Below are 22,315 nucleotides of genomic sequence, written 5' to 3' on the forward strand. Positions count from 1 at the left end.
GATATCCCAACCCAATCTAGTCCCACCTGCCAGCACCCGGCCCATATCCCTCCAAACCCTTCCTATTCATACGCCCATCCAGATAATAAAGTCCTAGGGAGTGTTGCTGAACAAAGAGACCTTGGAGTGCAGGTTCATAGCTCCTTAAAAGTGGAATCACAAGGAGGTAGGATAGTGAAGATAGCATTTATGTGTTGCAATTGTACCAGTCTCCACCACATCCTCTGGCAGCTCATTCCATACACACACCGTGCTCTTGTGTGAAAAAAGTTGCCCCTTAGGTTTTATATCTTTCTCCTTGCCCTAAACCTATGCTCTCTATTTCTGGGCTTCCCCCACCCTACCACGCCCCTCATGATTTTATAAACCTCTGTAAGGTCACCCCTCAGCCTCACATGCTCCAGGGAAAGCAGCCCCAGCCTGTTCAGCCTCTCCCTACAGTTCAAATCCTCCAACCCTGGCAACACCCTTGTCAATCTTTTCTGAACCCTTTCAAGTTTCACAACATCTTTCTGATAGGACGGAGATGAGAAATGGCACGCAATATTCCAACAGTGGCCTAACCAATGTCCTATACAACTGCAACATGATCTCCCAACTCCTGTACTCAATACTCTGACCAATAAAGGAAAGCATACTAAATGCTATCTTCACTATCCTACCTCCTTGTGATTCCACTTTTAAGGAGCTATGAACCTGCACTCCAAGGTCTTTTTGTTCAGCAACACTCCCTAGGACTTTATTATTAATTGTATAAGTCTTGCTAAGATTTGCTTTCCCAAAATGCAACACCTCACATTTATCTGAATTAAACTCTATCTGCCACTTTATGTTGAAGGTTTGATATATTATTGTAGGGGGTGAGTTAGTATGTGAATGGCCGATATATAAACTGAAAATGGGATTGATGTTGAGGAGTGCAATGTAAATTACAGAAAATCTCAACAGTACACAGATTGGGCAGAAATAGCATATAACTTCATAGAATCCCTAAAGTGTGGAAACAGCCATTTGGTGCAACAAGTCCACACTGACCCTCCAAAGAGTATCTCACCCAGACCCTCTTCCCCCACCCTATTAGTCAACATTTCCCCTGACTAATGTATCTAGCCTACACATCCCTGAACACTATGCACAATTTAACATGGCTTGCACATCTATGTTCCAGTAGGAGGAAACTGAAGCACCTGGAGGAAACCCACGCAGACATCAGGAGAATGTGCAAAGTCACGCAGTTGCCCAAGACTGGAATCAAACCTAAGACCCTGGCACAATGAGGCAGCAATGCTACCCACCATGCCACCCAGTCTGCAGATGTGTAAGGTAATTACTTTGGACAGGTCTAAATGGAATACACAATAAGTAGGACAACATTGAGAACGGTAGAAGAGAAAAGGGATTGTAGGGTTCATATTGTATATACATAATTTCACACACCATTCTGACTGGACACTACTTCACCATTACTTCATTAGTGTTTTTTTAAAATCCTGGAACACCCTGACAGCAATGACTCCATGTGGACTGTAGAGGTTCAAATTGAAGGAATTAATAGCATTCCAAAAAAAAAGTTCTAATGGAAAAGTCACAGGACTTAGAACGTTAACTCTGCCTTCCCTCACACAGATGCTGCCAGACCTGCTGAGTTTCGCAAGCAATTTCTGTTTTTGTTTCAGGTCTCCAGCATCTTTGTTTTATGTATTCCAAAAAAGAATTGTTAGTAATAGGGCAAATGGGAAGAGGAAATAAATACAATTGCTGTCACTAAAGAAAAATCACTAATGGGTTAAAAGCCAATACATCTCCGGAACTGATGGTTTCCTCGAAAATGAGGCTCAAGAAGTAATAATAGGAACAAAGAAATGACAAAAAAAAAACTGAATAGGTACTTTGCATCAGTCTTCACAGTGGAATACACCAGTAGTGTACCAGAACTTTAAGAAAGTTGGGCAGAGTTAATTGCAATGGCTATTAATAAGGAGGAGGTGCTATAGGGAATCTGAAAGGTCGGAAAGGTGGATAAATCACCTGGGACCAGATAGACTACACCACAGAGTTCTAAGGGAGATAGCTGAGGAAATTGTAGTGGTGATCTTTCAAGAATCACTGGAGTCAGGGAGGATCCCAGAAGACTAGAAAATAGCTAATGTAACATGCTTGTTTAAGAAAGGAGGAAGCGAGAAAACAGGAAATGATAGCCCAGTTAGCTTGACCTCAGTTATTTTTCAGTCCGTTATTATGGATGAGATTGCTGAATACTTGGAAGTATACAGTAAAATAGGGCTTAACACAGCTTTGTCAAGGGGAAGTCTTACAAATCTGTTAGAATTCCTTGAGAAATTAACAAGCAATTTAGACATAGAAGAGCCACAGAACATGGTCTACTTAGATTTTCAGAAGGCGCTGCACAGGAGACTGCTAAATAAGATAAGAGTACATGGTGTCCAGGGAAACGTACTGGCATGGATAGAGGATTGGCTGAATGGCAGAAGGTAGAGAGTGGGGATAAAGGGGTCTTCTTCAGGATGGCAACCAATGTTAGCAGTGGAGTTCCGCAGGGGTGAATGTGGGAACTACAACTATTCACATTACACATTAATGATCTGGACAAAAGAACTGAGGCTATTGTTGTTATGTTTGCAGATCAAAAGTGGAGGGACAGGTAGTGTTGAGGAGCTGGGAGGCTATAGAAGGACTTGAACAGGCTAGGAGATTGGGCATATAAGTGGTAGATGTAATACCATATAGGAAAACGTAAAGTTATGCACTTTGGTAGGAAAAATAGAGCCATAGTCTATTCTCTAAATGGGCAATGGCTTCAGAAAGCTGAAGGGTCTGAGGAGTCATAGTTCAGAAGTTTCTAAGGTTAACATGCAAGTTCAATTGGCAGTTAGGAAGGCAATGCAATGTTGCCATTCATTTCAAGTGGACAAGAATACAAGAGCAGAGATATACAACTGAGGCTGCAGAAAGCTCTGGTCAGGCCACATTTGGAATATTGTGAGCAATTTTGAGCTCTGTGTCGAACTGTCACGAAGTTAGTGTATAAAAATGGTAAAATTGTGAAATGGGAGAAGGCATTGCAACGTCCTGTAAGAGATGGTATTCTTTTCGGTGCTTGGAGATTTCAAAAATGGAAGTCTGAACAGCAGTTTAAAGTGCAAGTGCACAGAGAGCACCCAAATTGAATTAACACTTTGTATCGAGCAGGCCCAAGTAGTATTTTCACCCAGACAACAGTTTAAATTCAGCCAATTAATTCAAAAAGGTACTTGGAGACTTAGGACCAGTTGAATTTAAAACAGACTGTTTTGACACATGGAAGCCACACAAGTAAGAATTAATATGTAATCATAGTATAAAAGATGCAGGCATTTCAAAATTGAGAGATCTAACTGCCATCTAAAGAAATAAAGTTAAAAATCACACAACGCCAAGTTATAGTCCAACAGCTCCTTCATCAGGTAGCTTGTGAAGTAGAATCATAGGACACAGAATTTATAGTGAAAGATCGTAGTGGCATATACTGGTGCAATATTTGGAACAAACCTAGATTGCTGTTAAGTTTTTCATCTTTTAGAGTGGGCTGCAAGTTTCGATTCATTAATATGTAATCCCAGAACTTCTTTCAAGTCACATTCCCAAGATAACTTAAGGTTTTATTAAAAAAAAGGTGATATCTCTGTTCAGGCAGTGCATTAAAGATGTAGAGTCTGTATGTATTCCAATCTTGAGTCAGTCTGGTTCTGTTTCCAAAGTAGGAATTTATAAAATGTCACATGGATTTTAAAAAGAATTGACTGCCTACAGATGTATCTGCAAATTCAGCCCATAGACTTGTATGTGTGTATGCGTGAGTGTGATGGAGTATTTGCCTGTGAGAGGGTGTGCACGTGTGTGTGTGTGTGCGCGCGCGCTTGTGAGAAAGAGAGAGGGTGTGCGTGAATGTGTGAGTCCGTAAGAGTGTGCGCTTTTGTGTGTGTGTGAGAGTGTGAATAATGTAGTGGGGTCACCTGTAGTACGACATGATCCCCAGGATCTTTTGCTATAAATTCTGTGTCCTGTGATCCTGCCCCACTAGCTACCTGACGAAAGTGCAGTGTTCCAAAAGCTTGTACTTCCAAATGAACCTGTAGAACTGTAACCTGGTGTCATGTGATTTTTAACTTTGTCCACCCCAGTCCAACATCAGCACCTCCACATCATAAAGAAATAAACATAAGATCTCTAAGAAAAAAAGCACCATCTATTCATCTATTAATTAACAGCACTACAGCATGTTCAGCTAATATTCTTGACACCAGAAAGTGACTGACAAAAGGCATTTTGGAAAGAGGAAGACGACAGAAGAAGATACAGAAAGTTCAGGAGGATCCATCCTAGGTGGACATTAAGGGATTAAGTGCTAATTTATTGTTATTGTGAACTGTGTCATTGGAACTGCATGTTAATAGAATTGTGGTCAGCTAAGGGATAGTGGTTAGTTAGGGGAAAGGTTATTCTGTTAATAGTTTTGTTAGTGTTTACAGTTAGGGTTTAATAAATAGTTACTTTTTATTTATACAGTGGAAATCAGGGATCTTCTTTCATTCATACATTTTTAACACATTACGAGGTGAGATCTTCTCTGAGTATTTTAGTTTAATTAGCAGCGGGGTTCATCCTCCGCATCAAAGCACTAAGGAAGGATATGCTGGTGTTGAAGAGGATCCAGAGAAGGGGATGCTGGTCTTGTTACATGAGGAGTGGTTGAGTACTCTTGGCTAGTACTTGGTTTAGTAGGATGAGGAGGGATCTGATAGAAACTTACAAAATACTGAATAGAGTGGACATGGAGAAAATGCTCCCACTTGCAGGAGAGACTAGGACCTGAGGGCACAGCCTCAGAGTGAAGGGACAACATTTAGAATTGTGCTGAGGAGGAATCTCTTCTGCCAGAGGGTGGTTAATCTGTAGAATTCATTGCCACAGAGTGCTGACGAGGCCAAGTCTTTTAGTGTATATAATGTAGAGATGGATAGGTTCTTGATGACTAAGGTGATCAAAGTTTATGGAGAAAGGTCAGTAGAATTAGTTGAAGCAACAAAGCCACATTTGAATTGTGGAGCACTCTCGATGGGTCAAATGGCCCAATTATGCTCCCATATAGAATTGTGGAGATGTACATCACTCTTTGGTCCAACTTGTCAATGTTGGGAAGATGTCCCACCCCAATCTAGTCCCACCTGCTAGAACCGTGACCATATCCCTCCAAACCCTTCCTATTCATATACCCATCCAGATGCTTTTTAAATGTTGCAATTGTAACAGCCTCCACCATTTCTTCTGGCAGCCCATTCACACATGTACCACTCTCTGCGTGAAATAGTTGCCCCTTAGGTCCCTTTTCTAACTTTCCCCTCTAGTTCTGGACTCCCCTACCCAGGGAAAAGGCCTTATGTATTTACCCAATTCATGCTCCGCATGATTTTATAAACCTCTATCAGGTCACCCCTCAGCCTTCGACGCTTTAATGAAAACAGCCCCAGCCTGTTCAACCTCTCCCTATAGCTCAAATCCTCCAACCCTGGCAACATCCTTGTTAATCTTTTCAGGACCCTTTCACATTCCACAACATCCTTCTGATAGGAAGGAAAATGGAATTTCATGCAATATTCTAAAAGTGGCCTAACCAATGTTCTATGCAGCCACAACATGACCTCCCAACTCCTGTACTTAGTAGCGTGACCAACAAAGGAAAGCAGACCAAACACCTTCTTCACTATCTTATCTACCTGCGTCTCTACTTTCAAGGAACTATGAATCTGCACACCAAGTTCTCTTTGTCCAGCAACACTCCCTAGGACCTAACCATTAAGTGTATAAGTCCTGCTAAGATTTGCTTTCCCAAAATGCGGCACCTCGCATTTATCTGAATCAAACTCTATCTGCCACTCCTCAGCCCATTGGCCCATCTGGTCAAGATCCTGTTGTAATCTGAGGTAACCTTCTTCACTGTCCACTACACCTCCAATTTTTGGTGTCATCTGCAAACTTACTAACTGTACCTCTTGTCATTTACATAAATGATTTGGATGTGAGCATAAGAGGTACAGTTAGCAAGTTTGCAGATGACACCAAAATTGGAGGTGCAGTGGACAGCGAAGGTTACCCCGAATTACAACGGGATCTTGATCAGATGGGCCAATGGGCTGAGAAGTGGCAGATGGAACTTATTTTAGATAAATGCGAGGTGCTGCATTTTGGGAAAGCAAATCTTAGCAGGACTTATACACTTAGTGGTAAAGTCCTAGGGAGTGTTGCTGGACAAAGAGAACTTGGTGTGCAGATTCAAGTTCCTTGAAAGTAGAGATGCAGGTAGATAAGATAGTGAAGAAGGTGTTTGGTCTGCTTTCCTTTGTTGGTCACGCTATTGAGTACAGGAGTTGGGAGGTCATGTTGCAGCTGTACAGAACATTGGTTAGGCCACTGTTGGAATATTGCATGCAATTCTGGTCTCCTTCCTATTGGAAAGATGTTGTGAAACTTGAAAGAGTTCAGAAGAGATTTACAAGGATGTTGCCAGAGTTGGAGGATTTCAGCTATAGGAAGAGGCCGAACAGGCTGGGGCTGTTTTTCCTGGAGCATCAGAGGTGTATAAAATCATGAGGGACATGGATAGGATAAATAGACATTTTATCTTTCCGTTGGGGTGGGGGAGTCCAGAACTAGAGGGCATAGGTTTAGGGTGAGAGGGGAAAGATACGAGAGAGACTTAAGGGACAACTCTTTCACTCAGAGGGTGGTACGTGTATGGAATGAGCTGCCAGCGGATGTGGTGGAGGCTGGTACAATTGCAACATTTAAGAGGCATTTGGATGGGTATATGAAGAGAAAGTGTTTGGAGGGATATGGGCTGGGTGCTGGCAGGTAGGACTAGATTGGGTTGGGATATGTGGTCGGCGTGGACGGGTTCAACTGAAGGGTCAGATTCCATGCTGTACATCTCTAGAACTCTAAATATATGCCCTATTCACTCTTTTATACTTGTCCTTCCAGACAATGTTGCTGATGGCGAAGATTAAAATGTGGATGAGTTTCACAGACTGCTTCTATCTAATTCCATTACAACCATTCTGGTTTTAAGGTTTTGAGGAAGAACATATTTGAATAATAAACAATCCTCAATGGTCAAAGTTTGTGAAAAGATTTGTAGCTCGGGTGCTCAGTGTTGTGGTTCTGTTTGCCAAGCTGGGAATTTGTGTTGCAGACCTGTGTTGTCACCCCTGTCTAGGTGACATCCTCAGTGCTTGGGAGCCTCCTGTGAAGCGCTTCTGTGATCTTTCCTCTGGCATTTGTAGTGGTTTGAATCTGTCGCTTCCGGTTGTCAGTTCCAGCTGTCCATTGCAGTGGCCGGTATATTGGGTCCAGGTCGACGTGCTTATTGATTGAATCTGTGGATGAGTGCCATGCCTCTAGGAATTCCCTGGCTGTTCTGTTTGGCTTGTCCTATAATAGTAGTGTTGTCCCAGTCGAATTCATGTTGCTGGTCATCTGCGTATGTAGCTACTAAGGATAGCTGGTCGTGTCCTTTCGTGGCTAGTTGGTGTTCATGGATGTGGATCGTTAGCTGTCTTCCTGTTTGTCCTATGTAGTGTTTTGTGCAGTCCTTGCATGGGATTTTGTACAGTACATTGGTTTTGCTCACACTGGGTATCAGATCCTTCGTTCTGGTGAGTTGTTGTCTGAGCGTGGCTGTTGATTTGTGTGCTGTTATGAGTCCTAGTGGTCGCAGTAGTCTGGCTGTCAGTTCGGAAATGCTCTTGATGTATGGTAGTGTGGCTAGTCCTTTGGGTTGTGGCATGTCCTCGTTCCGTTGTCTTCCCTTAGGCATCTGTCGATAAAATTGCAGGTGTATCCATTTTCGGCAAATACAATGTATAGGTGTTGTTCTTCCTCTTTTTTGCAATTCTGGTGTACTGCAGTGTGTTGTGGCCCTTTGAATAGTGTCTTGATGCAACTTCTTTTGTGTGTGTTGGGGTGGTTGCTTTCGTAGTTCAGGACTTGGTCTGTGTGTGTGGCTTTCCTGTATACCTTTGTGGCGAATTCTCCATTCGGTGTTCTCTTGTACCATCACGACCAGCTATCCTTAGTAGCCACACACAGATGACCAGCAACATGAATTCGAATGTGACAACACTACTATTATAGGACAAGCCAAACAGAACAGCCAGGGAATTCCCAGAGGTATGGCACTCATCCACAGATTCAATTAATAAGCACATCAACCTGGACCCAATATACCAGCCACTGCAGCGGACAGCTGGAACTGACAACCGGAAGCAGCAGATTCAAACCACTACAATTACCAGAGGAAAGATCACAGAACCGCTTCACAGGAGGCTCCCAAGCACTGAAGATGTCACCTAGACAGGGGACAAAACGTTTGCAACACAAATTCCCAGCTTGGCGAACAGAACCACAACAGTCCTCAATGGGACAGCATTGAGGGGCGTTCTAATTGGTGGAAGAAAACAACTTGCATATATGTTATACAGCATGACCCCTGGAAGCTTCACAACCAACTGTTGGGAATAAAGATAGAAAAGTAAGTTGTGAAGAGGAGATTGAGAGTCTACAGAGGGATTTCAACAGATTAAGCAAATATCGAAAATTTGGTAGATGAAGTATAATGTGGCAAATGTGAACTTGTGCACTTTTAACAGAATGGAAAATCAGTACATTATTTGAATGAAAATTACAGAACTCTGTGATACAAAAGCATCTAGGTGTCCTGGTACTTGAATCACAATGTTTTGAGTACAGCAAGCAATTATAGAATAGAATCACAAAACTTACAGCTCTTGCCCCATCACGTATGTGCTTGTCAAAAACCTCAGCCAATCCCATTTTCTAGCATTTGGTCCACAGTCCTGTAGATATTTACAGCCCTGTGTATATTATTAGGAATTAAGATGACAAATGGAATGTGGTTTATTGTTTTAAATTGCAATATAAAAATAGAAGTTTTACAGCAACTGCAGGTGGCCCTTGCAAAATTATATCTGGAGTACTGTGGCTAAATTTAGTCCCCATGCTTAAGGAAGGGTATAATCTCATTGGAAGCTGTTCAAAGAAGTTTCACTCGACTAACGACGGGTGGTCTTACAAGGAGGTTGAATGCATTGGGCTTATACCCACTGAAAGCCACAAAACAAGCAGTGATCTTACTGAAATACAAGATTGAGGATATTTTGACAGGTTTTTAGATTAGATTAGATTAGATTACTTACAGTGTGGAAACAGGCCCTTCGGCCCAACAAGTCCACACCGACCCGCCGAAGCGCAACCCACCCATACCCCTACATTTACCCCATTATCTAATGCTACGGGCAATTTAGCATGGCCAATTCACCTGACCCGCACATCTTTGGACTGTGGGAGGAAACCGGAGCACCCGGAGGAAACCCACGCACACACGGGGAGAACGTGCAAACTCCACAGAGTCAGTCGCCTGAGTCGGGAATTGAACCCGGGTCTCAGGCACTGTGAGGCAGCAGTGCTAACCACTGTGCCACCGTGCCGCCCACATAGGTTGGCTATTGGGAGTTGCTTCCCCATCTGGAAAGATAGAACCAAGGGCCACAATTTATAAATTAAGACAGAGAACAAGAGAAATGTCTTCTCCAAGTAATCTGTGGAAATCTGCTGGATTAGGTAAGATTGTAGTTTAATATGTGAGTCAAAGTTTATTGAGCACAGACAGGAAAGCAAAGGTTTTGTTAAATGACGCAGGTGTGGCACTAAATGATTTCATGCAGTCCCCAGCAACCGATTATATTGGCGACGTGGGCTTACTCCCCAGATTGGAGTAAGCTTCTGTTAGGAGTGCTCACCTCACTGGTGAGCCACCATTCAATGCTCAACAAGGCAGTCTAGTAAATCAGACATCTGAAAGCACACACAGCACAAACAGTTTTCTTGCATCAGTTTATTTTACCTAAGGTTTCGCCTCTGTCCACTGGGGCTTGTGAGCGGCTCATATGTTTTCAGCTGATGTCCTTGAGTAGTCGTAGGTCACTGGACCAATCAGAACTCAGCCTGAACACGTTTTCATAAGTTAAGTTTCAAATCATTTTCTCCATCATTATCAGCTTTCTAGTAATGGGGAACCTAGTTTAGCAGAAATAATTAACTTTTAATCATGTAAAGTGAGTCAATCCTGATAAGTTAAAGGGAAGAACAGAAAGCAGGAAAGCCAGGTGAATAGATATATATTAGAAAACTGATATTTACATAAAGCCTGTCCAATCTTTCCAGTTCCGTTGTGCCCAACCTGGCTCTTTGTATTTCACACTTCCTCAAACAACTCCCTCAACTGTTCCACATGATGTCCAACATAACATTGTAATTCTATCTTTGGTTGACAATTTACAGATGATCACTAAAATTCCAGGGATATTAATCTTTACTCATGAAGCGTGTTACTGGAGAAGGGATGAACTCTTAGTTAACGATGAATGGATGTCTATTATTTTAGATAAATTAAGCTGAAGACCCAGATCTAATACAAATGTTAGGTTTGTCCTGAGGCTGTGAGGAGAGCACAGAGGCCAATGAAGTTATATTTCAGGACTAAACTGAGTGAGAGCATTTTCCAGAGCTCTGGAGAATGAGTCAGTGCTAATCTGGGAACTACAGGCCAACTAACATCTGCAGCAGGCCAAGTCTTCAAATAACAAAATGCTGCATACCTGGTTAAATATATATTTTTTAAAAAAGTTTGAAGCAATCAGATCAGATTTCAAAAGGGACAATCAGGCTTAACAAACCTCAGAGCTCTGAGGAGTGAACAAAGTTGGTAGATAAGATAAAGTGGGGTTTTTTTCCATGCATTTGAGAAAAGCCTCTGACAAAGATATCACTTGAGTACTTGACAGCAGATAAATCATTATGAATTTGGGGGGAGTTGGGGAATGGGAAACTAGATTTAAAAAACTGGTCAGAGCAGAGGAAATAGTTTAATAAAAAGCAGAATAATGGTATCCAACAGGTTTCCCTTCTGGGTTACTCATACACTCTGCATGCATCAAGGATTTCAACATCAACCTTAAAAATAGTATTAAAATACGCAGATAAACCAAAACAGGAGGAATACTTCATTCTTTAGAAGACTAAAGGAAACCACCAGATGAAGGGAATGGGCTGAAAAAAGTTAGATGCAAGTAATTGCAAATATGGGGTGATGCATTATGGTACAATTAGCAGCAGAAATTATTCTGATTGGGAGTAGACTTGGAGCTCTGGATAGTACAGTCTTTTAAACATTGCAAAACAAAGTGCAACACTGAAATTGGATAAAGTTTTTTTTAAAAAATGGAACTCTATTCTGTTTTATCTTGAGGTATATAAAAAGAAGTTAAGGGATAAAGCATCAAAATTTCAGACAAAGTAATGTCTGCAGATTGACCTATACAATGTAAAAGATATTACAGCTTTGGAGAGGATGCAGTGCAAATTCCTGAACGGACTTGACTAGTGAAAGGAAATACAAAAACTTGTAAAGTTAAATTTTTCTTGTTAAAACCATTGTAAATACAGAATATTTAAAATTTAGAAGGGGACATAATTTAGCGTTGAGGAGTCAAGAGCAAGGGGCATCGATATAAGATTAAGTGAGATAAAGGACATGATAAAGTTTTTTTTTAAATTCACTGCCAGGGTTTGTGATGAGGTAGAAACTACATCAATAGTGATGGAGGGAAACAGATGGGTAAATGTAATTGTAAGCATCTGCTTATGAGAATTAGTTTGATGGAACATCTTGTATACCTTCTCACTCTGCAATGTTAAAAGACAACAAAATACCTTCTAACCCATGTAATAAACTCTACAGATCGCAATATTCCACTGGCTACTACCCCTTTTCCTGTAAACTAACTAAACTATTTGTTCTGAGGATTTCTCTCAATATGAAATTCCTTCCTACCTTGATGCTGCCTAATTATTGTAATCATCTCAATGAATGATTCATCTTGTTCCTGTGTTTGTCCTGACTGGATTCAATACAATTTAAACACACTGTAACCTCTGCAGTCTAGAACCAACAGGATTTCTGGATTTCAGAATAAAAGTGTTAAAATGCTTAACACTAGAAGCGAGTGAACCAGAGAACACTAAGCAAATGAACATTTATCTGAAAGAGTGATAAAAAAATTAATTATAAAATTTGTTTTATTTAATCAAAATTCTGTGCGCTGTTTCTTCCATGTTCCTGCAGAGTACTAGATCACAATGTAACCAAATCAAGAGAGAATGCTCTGACTACTCAAATATTCCACACAATTGGAGTCTCTGAACAACAGATTTCCAGACTGGATAGGTTACAGTGTATAAAAAGCCAAGTTACTGGTTCAATCATTAAAATCATGTGACTGGCACAGCTGACTTATGAAGCTCTTCAAGCCTTGCTTTGATGTGATAATCTCCCTCACTAAAGATTCTGATTGTCAGTAGCCTCTGAAACAAGAGGATACAGTTATATCAAAAAGGATATCCTTGAGCCAATGTTGCCATTCAATCAGATCACAGCTGAATTCTCACCATAACTATCTATATACCCTGGTTCTGTCCTAAGTGACTTTACCCAAGGAAAAAAAATCCACAACTTCAGTTTTGAAATTTTCAATTGACTCCCAACCTCAACAGCTATTTATCAAAGTTAGTTGCAGAATTCCAGTACCTTTAAGTGTGAAATCACTCCTGAACAGCCTCTCTAATTTTATCGGGCTTGTTCTGAATTCCTCAGAAGCAATGATTTTTCTCCAACAATGCCAATGATCATCCACATGTCCCTTACCACAATTTCAACGCATTTGTGAGTCAGTAAATGTTAGATGCAAAGGCAAGAGCAGAGTGAGAGCATGGGAGAAGCTGTCTTGTCTTGTCAATGTGCTACAGTGGAAAACACCTAATCAGGGAGTCAGCAAAATCATCCCAAACTCTGTCTCCCCCCCACCCCCAATTTCCCTGAACAATCCCACTTTGCAGAAGTATTTCTGCAGCAAAATCAAGGAGTCAGTGACATAATTAGTTTATTCCAAGAATGCTATAAATAATGGAATATTCTGTGTTCTGTACATTTCCCAATCCATTTATAATTTTTTTATAAAAGACTTCACAAATCCATGCACAAATGCTTCATTGGATGGTCTATAAGAGGTATATTAGAAAAACCGCTCTTCAGTTATTATAATGAGATATCCCAGTTTGAAAAACACACATACAACTCAAGCACGACACACAAATCCACTCAACTATAAATCTACTGTCAAACCTGGCCACACACATTCCTTTGGAGTATCCATATTTCTCTTTACATATTAGCTACCTATAGTAAAAACACCTTTTGTCATTCGTTTACAGAAATGTACAGAACCACAGGGTTTTCCATTCACAGCATTGGTACTCCATCATCGAGGAATCTGCCCAAGTAGTTCCACTGTAGTCCCTTTTCCTCAACCCATTTCCTGTCCCCTTCAACACTCGCACCTTCCCAAGGGAAGGTGCACCAGTTTTGTTTCTGTTCCTTCTAAATGTTGACACCTACAAATAAGTTCCTTGAACAGTTTTGGGGAAGTAACACTGTATCTTGCAGACAGGCTTCCTGGGCTGTTTCAGGATAGGTAGAGAAATAGGCCCAGAGTGTTTCACACAGTGAGGTGCTTGGTGGGACCCTTGAAGATTCAAACAGTCAAAATGCTCTCTGTTGGATCTAAATTGTTCAACATTAGCTACCTGGTCTTCAAAGAACCTGAGAATGACACACCTTTCTTCCCCATTCTCCCCTCTCACAATGCAGCAACAGTCCAATCACTTTCTGCTGCTATCTTCATAAGGCGGGGGAAAGTCATGAGGTTAAACAAGCAATGGTTGCATGCAACTTGGAGCAATGCAACAACAAATGTTCCTTTCCTGCAAAAGAAAACACCGCTTTGTATAATCAGTTCTAAATCCAAACGAAACAGTTCACACTAAATTAAAAGCAGCACCCCCAACCCCCCTCTACCGAGGCGCTACAGACAAATATCTGTCCCCAGTGCACATTCAGTCTGGCCCAGTAGTTGAGACGGAAGTATGAATTAGTTCGCCAATGGCTTTTGCCTCATCTTGAGGTGGGGATTCTTCCCCATTCTGTCCCTTGGAGGTGGTCTCTGGTGAAATACTGTGTAGCCCCTCCAGCAGTGTGCAGCCCGGGTGGTTCTTTTTGAAGTGCTGATTTAAAATAGCCTGGAAGGGAAAGCTCTTTCCGCAGACGTGGCAGTGGAAGGGCTTGTTCCCGGTGTGCTTGCGGATGTGATATTCCAGCTGGTCCTTGCGGGTGTACTTTTTCCCGCAGATTCGGCACACAAAGGGTGTTATGCCCATGTGCAACCGCATATGGCGATCCAGGCTTCCCTTCTGGTTAAAAGACTTGCCGCAGTACAGACAGGTCAGGCGAGGGTTGTAACGGTACCAACGCTCAGCCACTTCTTGGTCCCGGAGGTACTCTTCATAGCCACTGACACCAAACAGGGGAGTCTCATCTGCCTGTAAGTGAACACAACATTAAAGCAGAAGCTGAGACAACAGAATGGCAAGTGCAAGACATGGGTTAAATCAGTATATCCTGAATTTGCAGGTGTCAGAATGACGACTTGTATTTGCACCCTTCAGCTTCTCTTTAAAAGAAAAGTTCACAGTTCACAACCTCAAAGCATCCCAAAGCGGTTTTCAGCCAATGAGTTCCTCAGGGTGCCTTTTCTTCTTTAATGTAAAGAGCACCAATGGGGAAAATCATTCCGATAACACTGTATTCTTGTAAACCTCCTCCAGACCCTTCTAATGCCAGCATATTCTTTCTTAGGTACTGAGCCCAAAACGGCACACAATATTCCAAATGCATTCTGACCATTATACAGCATCAGGAATACATCTCTGCTTCTGTACTCTGGCCCTCGTGAAATGAACATCAATACTGCTTTGTTAACTGTCAACTGAATCTGCATGATAATCTTAAGAGAATCCTGAACTAGGACTCCCAAGTTTCTTCAAGATTCAGACTTCGAAAACTTGCCCTAAATAGAAGATGGTCTACACCTCTAATCTTCCAACCAAAGTGCATAACCTCATACATTCCCACATTATAGTCCATCAGCCACTTCTTAGCCTGTTCAAGTCCTTCTGCAGTCTCCCTGCCTCTTGACCTTTGTGTCATCTGCAAACGTAGCAACAATGCCCTTAGTTCTTTCATCCAGATCATTAATGTGAACAGTGATGTGGTTGACCCTTAACTGTCCTGTGGGCAATACTTGCTGGCCTAGCCAGCAATGTCCTCATCCTGCGAGTTGTGAAAAGTTGTGGTCCCAACACTGATCTGCTAGTCACCGGCTGCCATCCTGAAAAAGACCCCTTTATCCCCACACCCAGCCTTCTGCCATTATTCCAATTCTCTAACCATGCCAGTACCTTGCCCCTAACACAATGGGCTTTTATCTTATTTAGCAGCCTTGTGCATGGTGCCTTGTCAAAGGCCTTTGGGAAAATCAAATAGATTGCATCCACTGGCTCTTGGTAAAACTTGCTCATTACCTCCTCCAAGAATTCTAACATTTGTTAGGCATGACCTCCCTTCATGAAGCTGAGCTGACTCAGCCCTGTTTTAACATGCACTTCAAAGTATTCTGCAATCTCATCCCTAATATAAGACTCTGAAACCTTACCAATGACTAAGGTCAAGCAAATTGGCCTATAGTTTTCTGTCTTCTGCCACCCTCCCTTTTGGAATAGGGGTGTTGTGGTAGCCATTTTCTAGGACTCTGGGATCCTTTCTGACTCCAGTGATTCTTGAAAGATCACCAATACTTTTATAACTTTTCAACTGTCTCCTTCAGGACTCTGGGATTTAGTCCATCCAGTCCGAGTGATTTATCCACCTTCAGACCTTTCAGTTTCCCCAGCATCTTCTCCTTAAATGATGGTCACAACACTCATCCCTGCCCCAATTCTTGAAGATCAGGTATGGTGCTGGTGTCTCCCGCTATGAAGACTAATACAAAGTACCATTCAGTTCCCCTGTCATTTCTTTGTTCCCCTTTATCATTTCTCCAGCTTCATTTTCTAATGATACAAGCATTTGTGCCTCTCTCTCACATCTAAAAACTCTTGCAGTCTTCTTTTATATTACTAGCTAGCTTACCTCATATTTCATCTTTGCCCCTATTCTTGCTTTTTTAGTTATTCAGTACTGGTTTATAAAGGTTCAATAAGCTTCACTACATTGTAAGTGTTTTTCTTTTATTCTGTCCCTGACTTCCCTGGTCAGGCATGGTTACCTCATCTTTCCCTGGTCTTTCTTCCTTTTTCCTTGAGGTGAATTTTGGCTGTACCTCCCTAGTTACCCTCAGAAACTCCTGCCTTTGCTGCTCCACTATCTTCCCTACTAGACATCCCTTCCAAACAACTCTGGCCAGCTCCTCGCTCATGTCTTTATAGTTACATTTACTCAATTATAGTACCATTATGTCTGATTTCAGGTTCTCTATTACAAGCTGCATGGATGAATTTGATCATATTATGGTCACTACCCACTACCAGTACCTTCACCTTCAACTCCGTAATCAGGTCTACCTTATTATGCATCACCAAATCCAAAACTGCATCCGTTCCCTAGCTGGCCCAACCGCAAGCTGCTCCAAAAAACCCATTTTGTAGACATTCCTCAAATTCCTTTTCTTGAGATCCAACCTGATTTTCCCAGTCCATCTGCACATTGAAGCCCCACATGTTTATTGTAATACTGCTTTTCTTATTTGCCTTTTCTATGTCCCAATTTATTTTCTTCCCCACATCCTGATTACTGCTAGGAGTGAGGATCTAAAATTTGAATTTAGGCTGTTGTCAAAAGCAACAAGTATATGTAGATTTTTATTAACCACAAAATGGCTTTTCAATTTAAAATAACAACTAAATGGCTGCAAGTAATGATTTGACTGTGAACTTGAACTGATGTTTTGCTAAGTTGGCTGTATTTAGAGATAGGAGCTGAAAATATGTTGCTGGAAAAGCGCAGCAGGTCAAGCAGCATCCAAGGAGCAGGAGAATCGACGTTTCGGGCATGAGCCCTTCTTCAGGAATTTGCTCCTGCTTCTTGGATGCTGCCTGACCTGCTGCGCTTTTCCAGCAACACATTTTCAGCTCTGATTTCCAGCATCTGCAGTCCTCACTTTCTCCTCGTGTATTTAGAGATAAGTGAAAATAATGGAGTTTTCATAATATGAATCATAAGACAGTGATTTGGTATTTGAACTAACCTTGAACTGCTACCATGACATGACAATTTATGTAATTAAGATCCCTTTCCCAGGGAATATCATTGGATTAGCCTGCTGTCAATCATGTCACCTTATTACATTTGATTGGTCTTTTCTTGTAATTAAGTCTGTACTGTCTCAAAAAACATAATAATGTGTAATTTTTTAATGTAATTGCGCAACTTCACCATGGAACACAGAAGCTTTAACTTCTGTGTTGCTGGACAGAATTGCACCAAGGTGCCTTAATTCAATAAACTAATGACCTTTGCTTTTGTACATTTGCATTCCCTCGATTCTTTTAACCGATCAAGAGGCCCCTCTTGGGGGGTCTTTATCTTAAGGAGGCCTGTACATAACTCCGATCAGGGTTTTTTTCCCCTTCGCAGTTCCTCAACTCTAGTCACACAAATTTTACATCTTCCAAATTGATAGCAAGAAATATATCATTTCTTGCTATCAATTTAATTCCATTTCTTACTAACAAGGTAACCCTCTGCGCATCTGCCTATCCTTTCAGTAGGATGTGTATTCTTGGCTATTTCGTTTCCAACCCTGATCCCCTTGCAGCCACATCTACGATACCCACATCATATCTGCCAATTTAAATCTGCGCTACAAACTCATTCACCTTGCTTGATATATTGCACACATTTAAGACAGCCTCAGTCCTACATTGATTGCCACCCTTCTCATTGTTGCCCCCTTATCTGCTGTGCCCCTGAAATTAGATTCTAGAGACTTATTCCATTCTCTCTCCTATGATTTGTTCTGGAAACTTTAATAAACTCTGCTGAGCCCTCCTCACCAGCAGGATTCACTTGGAACCTGTTGCATCGGAACAGCTCCCTCATTCCCCAGTACTGGTGTTAATGTCCATGAATTCAAACCTATTTCTCCCACACCAACCTCTGAGCCACACCTTTAGGTCTTCAATCTTTTTGACCCTATGCCAATTTGCTCATGGCTCAGCTAGTAATGTAGCAATCAGCTAGGAGGTTCTGTGGGAATGAGAGATCCTCCCATGTGCCAGGGTCGGTGGTGACTTGGATCATGTTTTCTGGATCCTTCAGGAGGTGGTGGAAGCAGCCTCAAGCCGTGGTCCATGTAGGTACCAACGACGTAGTTAGGAAAAGGGATGAGGATGTGAGGCAGAAAGTCAGGGAGCTAGGGTGGAAGCTTAGATCTAGAACAAACAGAGTTATCTCTGGTTTGTAACCTGTGCCATTGGGAAGCGAGGGAAGGAATAGAAATAGGAAGAGAGAGAGAGAGAGCGAGCACAGTTGAACATGTGGCTACAGGAATGGTGCAGGGAGGGAGGGAATCAGATATCTGGAGAATTGGGGCTCATTCTGGAGTAGGTGGGACGTGCTCTTCGGGAGGGTTTAAATTAATTCAACAGGGGGATGAGAACCTGAATTGTACTACCAGTGTACAGGAAGTTGAGAGGAGTGAGGTCATGAATAAGGTTTCAAGGTCACAGGAATGTACCGGCAGGCAGGAAGGTGGTTTGAAGTGTGTACCTTTTTTTATTCTGCTTCCAGCAGAATATAGATAGATTGGAGAGATGGGCAGAGAAATGGCAGATGGAGTTCAATCCAGGCAAATGCGAGGTGATGCATTTTGGAATATCCAATTCAAGAGCAAACTATACAGTAAATGGAAAAGTCCTGGGACAAATTGACATACAGAGAGACTTGCGTGTTCAGGTCAGTTGTTCCCCGAAGATGGCAATGCAGGTCAGTAGAGTGGTCAATGCAGCATACAACATGATTTCCTTCATCGGACAGTGTATTGAGTACAAGAGTTGGCAGCTCACATTACAGTTGTATATGACTTTGGTTCAGCCACATTTGGAATACAGCGTACAGTTCTGGTTGCCACATTACCAAAAGGATGTGGATGCTTTGGAGAAGTTGCAGAGAAGGTTCACCAAGATGTTGCCTGGTATGGAGGGCGCTAGCTATGAACAGAGGTTGAATAAGTTAGGATTATTTACATTAGAAAGATGGAGGTTGAGGAGGGACCTGATTGAGGTCTACAAAATCATGAGAGGTGTAGACAGAGTGGATAGCAAGAAACTATTTCCCCAGAGTGCGGAACTCAATTACTAGGGGTCACGAGTTCAAAGTTGGGGGGGTAAGGTTTAGGGGAGATATGTGGGGAAAGTTCTTTACACAGAGGATGGCGGGGGCCTGGAATGTGTTGCCAGCAGAGATGGCAGAGGCGGGAACGATAGCATCATTTAAGATGTATCTAGACAGATACATGAATGGGCAGGGAGCAAAGGGATACAGATCCTAGAAAGTAGGTGGCAGGTTCAGAGAGAGGATCTGGATTGGCAAAGGCTTGGAGGGCCGAAGGGCTTGTTCCTGTGCTGTAATGTTCTTTGTTCTACTTCAAAGGCAGGAATCTCCGGAATAAGGTGGGTGAACATGCAGTATGGGTTGGTACCTGGGACTTCGATGTTGTGGCCATTTCGGTTCTGGGGTTTAGATGTTTCAGAAAGATCAGGGAAGGTGGTAAAGGAAGGGGAGGTGTGGTGTTGTTAGTCAAGGACAGTATTATGATTGCAGAAAGGGCGTTTGAGGACTCCTCTACTGAGGTCATATGGGTTGAGATTAGAAACAGGAAAGGAGAAGCTAATAAAGCTGTTGGAAGTTTTGTAATAGGCATCCAAATAATTCCGGAGATGTAGAGGAAAGGATTGCAAAAATGATTTTGGATAGGAGTGAAAATAACAGGGTAGTTGTAATGTGGACTTTAACTTCCTCAATATTGACTGGGGATACTATAGTTCAAGTAGTTTAGATAGGTTAATTTTTGTTCAATGTGTTTAGGAGGGTTTTCTGACACAGTATGAAGATAGGCTAACAAGAGGCATGGCTACATTGGATTTGGTATTGGGTAATGAACTTGGCCAGGTGTGGATTTGGAGATAGGTGAGCATTTTGGTTTTAGTGACCACAATTCAGTTACATTTAATTTAGCAATAGAAAGGAATAGGCATATACCACAGAGCAAGAGTTATTGCTGGGGGAAAAACAATTATTAGCAAGATTTAGGATGCATAGGATGGGGAAGGAAACTGCAGGAGATGGGCACATTTGAAATATGGAGCTTGTTCAAGAAACAGCTACTACATGTCCTTAATAAGTATGTACCTGTCAGGCAGAGAGGAACTGATCAAGTGAAGGAGGTATGGTTTACTAAAGAAGTTGAGTCTCTTGTCAAGATGAAGGTGGCTTATGTAAAGATGAGACGTGATGGCTCAGTTAGGGCACTTGAGAGTTACAAGTTAGCCAGGAAGGGGCTAAAGGGAGCCAAGAGGAGCCAGGAGAGGACATGAGAAGTCTTTGGCAGGTAGGATAAAGGAAAACCCTACAGCGGTCTATAGGTATGTCAGGAATAAAAGAATGACTAGAGTAAGATTAGGGCCAGTCAAGGACCATAGTGGGAAGTGGTGCATGGAGTCTGAAGAGATAGGAGAGGCGCTAAATGAATATTTTTCCTCAGTATTCACACAGGAAAAAGACAATGGTGTTGAGGAGAATACTCAGATTCAGGCTATTAGACTAGACGGGATTGAGGTACATAAGGAAGGGGGAGTTATCTATTTTCATACTTTCCAGAATTGCTAAGTTCCCTAGGCTGGATGAGATTTATCCTAGGATTCTCTGGGAAGCTAGGGAGAAGATTGCAGAGTCTTTGGCTTTGATCTTTCAGTCATCACTATCTACAGGAATAGTGCCAGAAGACTGGAGGATAGCAAATGTGACTCCCCTTGTTTGAGAAGGGAAGTTGAGTTCTTTCAGAATGTAACCAAACAGGTGGATGAGGGCAAAGCAGTTGATATGATGTACATGGATTTCAATAAAGCATTTGATAAGGTTCCTCACAGTAGGCTATTGCAGAAAACATGGAGACATGGGATTGAGGGTGATTTAGTGGTTTGGATCAGAAATTGGCTGGCAGTAAGAAAACAGAGGGTGGTGGTTGATGGGAAATGTTCATCCTGGAGTTTGGTTACTAGTGATGTACCGCAAGGATCTGTTTTGGGGCCACTGCTGTTTGTCATTTTTATAAATGACCTGGATGAGGGCGTAGAAAGATGGGTTAGTAAATTTGCGGATGACACTAAAGTCAATGGAGTTTTGGACAGTGCGGAAGGATGTTGCAGGTTACAGAGGGACACGGTTAAGCTGCAGAGCTGGACTGAGACGTAGCAAATGGAGTTTAATGTGGAAAAGTGTGAAGTGATTCTGGACTAACGGTAAGATTCTTGGTAGTGTGGATGAGCAGAGAGATCTGTGTCCATGCGCATAGATCCCTGAAAGTTGCCACCCAGGTTGATAGGGTTGTTAAGAAGGTGTATGGTGTGTTAGCTTTTATTCGTAGAGGGCTTGAATTTTGAAGCCATGAGGTCATATTGCAGCTGTACAAAACTTTGGTGCAAACGCACTTGGAATATTGCGTACAGTTCTGGTCACCGCATTATCGAAAGGATGCAGAAGCATTGGAAAGGGTATAGGGGAGATTTACCAGAATGTTGCCTGGTATGGATGGAAAATCTTATGAGGAAAGGCTGAAGGACTGGAGGCTGTTTTCATTAGAGAAGGTGGCTAAGAGGTGATTTAATAGAGGCATTCAAAATAATCAGAGGATTAAATAGGGTTGACAGTGAGAGCAGTTTTGCTCAGATGGTGATGATTAGCATGAAGGAACATAGCTTGAAACCAAGGAGTGATAGATATAGAACATATGTCCGAGGAAGGTTCTTCACTCAGCAGTAAGGGCATGGAATGCCCTGCCTCCAACAGTAATGGACATGCCAACATGAAAAGCATTTAAATGGTAATTGGATAAATAGATGGATGATAATAGAATAGTGTAGGTTAGATTGGTTTCACAGGTTGGCATAACATCGTGGGCCAGAAGACCTGTACTGTGCTGTACTGTTGTGTTCTAGAGATACCACCTTTTCG

General features: G+C 42.0%; 1 protein-coding gene across 4 annotated transcripts in view; it reads right to left on the minus strand.

Moving 5' to 3' along the window:
* Positions 1-9,764: 9,764 nt before the first annotated feature.
* Positions 9,765-22,315, minus strand: part of zbtb37 (zinc finger and BTB domain containing 37) — a 30,258-nt gene continuing 17,707 nt past the window's right edge. For all 4 annotated transcript variants that reach the window (XM_060830059.1, XM_060830060.1, XM_060830061.1 and 1 more), the window contains exon 5: positions 9,765-14,568. In XM_060830059.1, the coding sequence (XP_060686042.1) occupies positions 14,086-14,568 (483 nt within the window). In that variant the 3' untranslated portion in view covers positions 9,765-14,085. The remainder of the gene's footprint in view (positions 14,569-22,315) is intronic.

This window comes from Hemiscyllium ocellatum, chromosome 9 (genome assembly GCF_020745735.1).
Source record: "Hemiscyllium ocellatum isolate sHemOce1 chromosome 9, sHemOce1.pat.X.cur, whole genome shotgun sequence".
Taxonomy (NCBI): Eukaryota; Metazoa; Chordata; class Chondrichthyes; order Orectolobiformes; family Hemiscylliidae; genus Hemiscyllium; species Hemiscyllium ocellatum.